The sequence below is a fragment of the Chrysochloris asiatica genome, unplaced genomic scaffold (genome assembly GCF_000296735.1).
Source record: "Chrysochloris asiatica unplaced genomic scaffold, ChrAsi1.0 scaffold00608, whole genome shotgun sequence".
In the NCBI taxonomy this organism is placed as follows: Eukaryota; Metazoa; Chordata; class Mammalia; order Afrosoricida; family Chrysochloridae; genus Chrysochloris; species Chrysochloris asiatica.
The window spans coordinates 93,884-101,080 of NW_006409126.1; the positions used below are offsets into that span (position 1 = coordinate 93,884).

A 7,197-nucleotide genomic window follows, 5' to 3' on the forward strand; every position below is an offset into this window, starting at 1 on the left:
TGGTTCACAGATGGATTCTGTAGTTGTGGTGAGGACATACACTACTTTTATTTGTAGATGTGAGGAAGAAATGAGAAGGAGCCAGGATTTATTTTGTGTGAAAACAGTAAGAATTTAATAGGGGGTTGGTGGAGGCAAACTGGATAATTTGAGCTATGAAGAATCAAAAATAGTGAAAGCAAAAGTTAAAAACATCTTCTATCCTAAAATAATAGCAACAGAAAGGAATCGTGAAAATCCGTGATGATGTTGGCACATAACTTTGACTTCCTTCTCATTATTTTAGTAACCAGTGGGGATATTGTGATGACCCAGACTCCACTCAGCCTATCATGCTTGGACACCCAGAAACCATCAACTGCAAGTCAAGTCATAGCCTTGTACATAGTGATGGAAAGACCTATTTGTACTGGATCCAACAGAAGCCAGGCCAAGCTCCACATGGCCTGATCTATTATGTATCCAACCGGTGCACTAGGGTCCCAGACAGCTTCATTGGCAGTGGGGCAATTACAGATTTCACTCTTAGAATCAGCAGAGTGGAGGCTGAGGATATTGCAGTTTATTACTGTTTGCAATATACACAATTTCCTCCCACAGTGATACAGCCCTGCACAAAACCTTGCATTGTGGAGACCCAGCTGTCAACCGTGTGAGATTATCAAGTCTGGGAAGAGGAAGATATGGGCAAACTCAAGGCACTGAGCTGTGACTGAGGGCAGGTTAATGGGCAGATTGATACAGGCAGGATTGTATCTACCACCAGTACACATTCCAGGTTCAGCTTGTATTTCTAATTTCTACTTCATGATGAGGTGCTGATATTCATAAATTTATGACTTGTTGGCTCAGACACAACTCAGTCATAAAGGGAAGAGGACATCACATGGCTGGTTGATGTCCTATGGTAAAGGTTGATTTGGTTTTGTCAAGGGTTAAGGAAGTCCCTGTGTCCTATTGTTGTCCCGTGGGATAAAGCACTGCAACAGTAGGCCAGGTTGAGCCACAAGGTTGGTGATTGAAACTCACTAGCTATTCCTCCCAACCCTATCCAGGGTTGCTATGAGTTGGAACTGACTGAATGATGCTTAACAAAGATAATAAGGCAGAACCCTAACTCAAGAAGAGGGCTGTGACCTGCAGAAGAGACCATGGTATTGTCCCAGTACTCTAAATGTATGTCCTGGGATCATTCTGTGTTTTATGTGATGAGGAAATCTACTACCACTTAAAAACAAGCTGGAGAGTTAAGATGCTGTGGTCATGAATTTATGTTATTGGCTTAGATCCACATTTATAGGGAGAGCCTCAAGTCTTGTCTCTGCTTTGGGAAATGTATACACTTTCTATGTTGACTTGTTACAAGTGGGCCAAGAATTCATCAATCCTTTACCTCTGTAGAAACCAAAAACTTTTATAACCAAATGACTTGTACATTTTTTCATATTAGAAAAACCTTTCATAATATTCAAATTGCTGTTCAAAAGTCCAAATTTTGAGATGAAGTTTGTCTGATTCACCTAGTCAAACAGCATATTTTATTATTAAAGACAATTCTGATCTTTCCAGAGCCAGGGGCCAAGATCCCAAAGTGAAAATAATGCTGCTGCTTCAGTACAGTGACGATGGGAGAGGTGCTCAGGATGCATCAGAACTATTTACCATCATCTTCCTACTAGTCTCTGAAATTTTCATGAAGATAAGTTACAATTTATTCACTAAAAACTCTGTAATTTCTATTTTTTAAAAATTTTATTTCAGTTTTATTTTTCTTTTGGAGGCCACTTGTGTGGAGTTTCTTACTCTTGCATCTGGGTACTGTTATCTGTACTATTACTTCTTTAAGTTTTCTTAAAAAAATCTCAGCATCTGAGGAAAACGCTATACCAGCTGCTATGTATCAAAACAGTATAAATAATCAACACCTGCTAAAACCACTGTGCATTGAATAGTAAGAGAAATGAAAAGAGAAGCCCATTTCCTGATCACATCCACCAGTTGGCAATCATAGAGTTTAAGAATACGCCAGCATACATTCATCTAATTATTGAAAATACAACAGCACCACAATCTCTAGAAAGCAACAAAAAAATTCTCTTCAAGTCTTGAAAGAAGATAGAGTTGCTCATACAAATGAACTGAGGGCAGACCTTAAATTTTCACTTGAAGGAGTGCAGGCTTTGGAAGTGCCCAATTAGGAATTCAAGAGAATGATACTAAGGTGCATCCAAATGTTCCACAGAAAGCTGAGGAAACTAAGGAAGAAGTCAGAAAAGTGCTACAGGAACAATCAAATAAGATAGAAATAGCACTGGAAACAATTGAAAACCTGCTAAAGAGGCCCAAATGATTAATACCAAAATACCAACAACGGACAATATGCTGAAAGGGGAAAGGATTAGAATCGAAGGGAGGAAAACCTGAACCAGTTAGCTTGAGACCAAATCTCTCAAAACTTCTAAGATAGAAAAGCAAGCAGGAAAAATAATGAAATAACTTGAAGAGAGTCTAAGATTTGTGTGGAACAACAAGAAGAGGAATAACCTATGGGTGATTGGAGTCCAAGAATTTTAAGGTAACAGAAAACCACACAGGAGAAAGTCACAGATCTGATGGGAGAACATTTTCCTAACATCCTGAAAAACAAGAAGATAAACATTCAAGGAGCTGGATGAACCCCAGGAAGGATAGATCCCCCCCCCAAAATCCCCACAGCATATCATAATCAAATTTGATTTCCTATAATGATTAACTAACCCCTTTGCTTTTACATTGTTTTGGATTCTTAGTGACCACTACAGAACAGAGTAGAACCACCCTATAGAGTTACCAAGGCTGGAGGATTAATTTTGTTTATATCCACTATCAAGACACATGGAAACAACAGTCAAGAAATCAAATGACACATTGCATTAGACAAATCAGCTGCACAAGACCTTTTTCAAGAATTGTGACTAGAGATGGTGTTTTGAGGACTTAGGTGTGCCTGATGCCAGCTGTGGTATTATCAGTAACTTCATATGCATGTGAATGTTGGACAGTGTATAAGGAAGAAACAGGAGAAGAACTGATGCATTTAAGTCATGGTGATGGAGAAGAATATTAAAAGACTATCATGGTCTGCTAGAAGAACAAACAATTCTGTGTTGGAAGAAACAGCTGGAATGCTCTTTGAAACTAGGATGCCAAGACTTGATGTCTCCTACTTCCAACATATTATTAGGAAGGACTCATATGCTTGGTAAAATGGTCAATAAACAAAAAGGAGGAAGACACCAGATGAGTTAGATTGAATCAGGGGCAGCAGCAGTGGACTTAAGCTTTACAGATTGTGAGGATGCCTCAGGAACGGGAAGTGTTTCTTTCCACTGAATGTAAGGTCCATATGAGTCAGAACCAACTTGACAGCACCTAACAACAACAACAACAACAACAACAACAACACCAATCTTTATGGACTCACACAGACTAATCTTTCTCGTCCAGTCTGCAGTGCTGGATTCCAATTGTAGACCATTTGGTTAGAAACCCTGAATTTATTTACTGGCTCCCTAGTGGATATTTTGAAGGGCAGAAAGTTTCAAGATTAGACACAGAATTTTATTGTAAATCATCATAAGAAAGAACAAAGAAACAAAAGTGGAATAAATGAAAAGTATAAAGCAAAAATTTAACTACTGAAACATGGTCCAGGCACCAAAGCACACCTGAAATCCTTAATTGTTTTCTATTTTAATCAAGATGCTGGGTAGATGGTGCAGGTGGTGGTTATGTGCTGTGGAGTCAGTTTATGACTCAAAAGGATCCTGTATAGGGTATTTGAGGTTGTGAATGTTTACAGGAGCAGAAAGCCTCATCTTTCTCACTGGGTGTATTGCTGTTGTTGTTATGTGCTATGTAGTCAGTTCCGACTCATAGCGACTGTGTACGGGGTTTCTGAGGTTGTAAATCTTTACGGGAGCCCATAGCCTCATCTTTCTCCCACCAAACAGCTGGTAGTTTTCAACTGCTGACCTTAAGGTTCACAGACTGATTCGTAGCCACTATTCTACCAGAGTTCCTTCACTGGGCATATATACCACTTACAAATTAACCACCTTTAATGAAGGTCCATGAAGATGCTAGTAGTAAGGACAAACTATTTTGAGACTCTAAACTGGGACCCATTTTATCTTCCCACATATGGAGTCTCCCTTTGAACCGCAGATTCATAGCTCAGGAATGTCAACACACAGGCCAGGAGAAACACCTATGTTCTCACATTAAATAAGAAACTGGAGTCATTGTAAATTTCTAGTTCCACATGACAAGTAACCACAGAACTGAAAACAGTTCAGAGACCTCTTTCTGTCTTTTGATAAAACCAAATTATAACTTCATAAGATTATATTTTATGATTTACCAAAAATATCATATTTACCTTCTGAAGCATAACATTCTTTCCCTTTCCATTTGTGCTTTAAACTGCACTATTAGCTCTATATCTGTAAGAGACAATTTTATCCTCCTTGTCAAGTTCTTGGTTAGAATACTGTTCTAAAGTGTAGTTCACTGGATCTAAGGAAAATCGTTTCTAAGATTGGCATGCAGCATTGTTAAATAGATGTTGGTGTTGTTGAGCACCATGGAGTCTGTTCCAGCTCAGAGCTCTGCAATGGGATCCTGAGGAGTGGCTGATGATCTTGAACTGCCCACTTTCCCCTTCAAACCCACCTTGTGTCCAGCACACTTACTCACAGTGTCACATCAGGACTTCTGGTAGCCTGATAATAGTAGATATCAGACAAACTTCATCTCAAGCCCATTCCTTATTTAAAAACACATGATGGGGAAATGAACCCTTTGTTTTTCTAGGTTTCTGGGTGGGAAGCAAACAGGACACCCATCTCCACATCATCAGTGTCTCTGACGCATTCTTAGAGTGACAGCGCCTTGTGCCATGTGTCCTGTGTAGGCTTCAGGCTTCCATAGTCAGCAGTTAGCACTCATGAGAGCAGTCAAGACTTAATCTCTTCTTCCAAACACAGACCTACTTTATGATGTTTTGCTCACAAGGGACACACACCTTCCCCTTTCCACACTACTGTGCCCATCACACGATTTGCATATTGTTAACCTGCCTTTGCAAATTTGAGATAAAAAGCCAGCTCTCATCTGCCTTTTCTTATCAGGACTCCTCAGTTCAGCTTCTCAGAATGATGGTCCCTGCTCACTTCCTGGGGCTTTTACTTCTCTGGATGCCTGGTGAGGATCTAGGGAAGATGAGGGAGAAAAGGGGTTGGGAGGACAGCTTTGTGTGCATCACTGGATCACAGATGGATTCTGTAGTTGTGGTAAGGACATACACTACTTTTATTTGTAGTTGTGAGGAAGAAATGAGAAGGAGCCAGGGCTTATTTTTTTTGGTTAAAACAGTAAGAACGTAACTGGGGGTTGGTGGAGGCAAACTGGATAATTTGAGCTATGAAGAATCACAAATAGTGAAAGGAAAAAGTTTATAAACTTATTTTATCCATAAAATAATAATAGCAGCAGAAAGAAGTCATGAAAATGACTGATGATGTTTGCACATAACTTTGACTTCTCTCTCATTATTTTAGCAACAAGTGTGGATATTGTAATGACCCAGACACCACGTAGCCTGTCCATCACACTTAGACAGCCAGCAACCCTCACTTGCAAGTCAAGTCACAGCCTTGTACATAGTGATGAAAAAACCTATTTGAACTGGAGCCAGCAGAAGCCAGGCCAAGTTCCACATGCCTTGATCTATGAAGTTTCTAACCAGTACACTGGGGTCCCAGACAGGTTCATTGGCAGTGAGGAAGTTACAGATTTCATGCTTAAAATCAGCGGAGTAGAGGCTGAGGACATTGCAGTTTATTACTGCTGGTAAGGTACACAATTTCCTAACACAGTGATACAGCCCTGTGCAAAAACTTGCATTCTGGAGACCCAGCTGTCCAGCTGTGTGTGGTTTGTCTGAAAACAGACATTTCACTCTGTCTAGTATGGTGAAGAAGAAGATATTGGGGAACTCAAGGCACTGAGCTATGACTGAGGGCAGGTTAATGGGCAGATTTATACAGGCAGGATTGTATATCTACCACCAAGACATACTCAAGGTTCAGCTTGTGTATCTATTTCTACGTAATGATGAGAAGCTGATATCCATGAATTTGTGACTTGTGGCTCAGACACAACTCAGTCATAAAGGAAAGTACACATCACATGGCTGGTTGATGTCCTGTGGCAAAGGCTTATTTGGTTTTGTCAAGGGTTAAGGAAGTCCCTGTGTCCTATTGTTGTCCCATGGGATAAAGCACTGCAACAGTAGGCCAGGTTGAGCCACAAGGTTGGTGATTGAAACTCACTAGCTATTCCTCCTAACCCAATACAGGGTTGCTATGAGTTGGAACTGACTGAATGATGCTTAACAAAGATAATAAGGCAGAACCCTAACTCAAGAAGAGGGCTGTGACCTGCAGAAGAGACCATGGTATTGTCCCAGTACTCTAAATGTATGTCCTGGGATCATTCTGTGTTTTATGTGATGAGGAAATCTACTACCACTTAAAAACAAGCTGGAGAGTTAAGATGCTGTGGTCATGAATTTATGTTATTGGCTTAGATCCACATTTATAGGGAGAGCCTCAAGTCTTGTCTCTGCTTTGGGAAATGTATACACTTTCTATGTTGACTTGTTACAAGTGGGCCAAGAATTCATCAATCCTTTACCTCTGTAGAAACCAAAAACTTTTATAACCAAATGACTTGTACATTTTTTCATATTAGAAAAACCTTTCATAATATTCAAATTGCTGTTCAAAAGTCCAAATTTTGAGATGAAGTTTGTCTGATTCACCTAGTCAAACAGCATATTTTATTATTAAAGACAATTCTGATCTTTCCAGAGCCAGGGGCCAAGATCCCAAAGTGAAAATAATGCTGCTGCTTCAGTACAGTGACGATGGGAGAGGTGCTCAGGATGCATCAGAACTATTTACCATCATCTTCCTACTAGTCTCTGAAATTTTCATGAAGATAAGTTACAATTTATTCACTAAAAACTCTGTAATTTCTATTTTTTAAAAATTTTATTTCAGTTTTATTTTTCTTTTGGAGGCCACTTGTGTGGAGTTTCTTACTCTTGCATCTGGGTACTGTTATCTGTACTATTACTTCTTTAAGTTTTCT

General features: G+C 39.6%; 1 protein-coding gene across 1 annotated transcript in view; it reads left to right on the forward strand.

Annotated features, from left to right (window-relative positions):
- LOC102811619 overlaps positions 1 to 5,896 on the forward strand; it is a 12,558-nt gene extending 6,662 nt beyond the window's left edge. Inside the window, exon 3 of the mRNA XM_006877802.1 lies at positions 5,601 to 5,896. Within this exon, the coding sequence (XP_006877864.1) occupies positions 5,601 to 5,896 (296 nt within the window). The remainder of the gene's footprint in view (positions 1 to 5,600) is intronic.
- Positions 5,897 to 7,197: the final 1,301 nt, after the last annotated feature.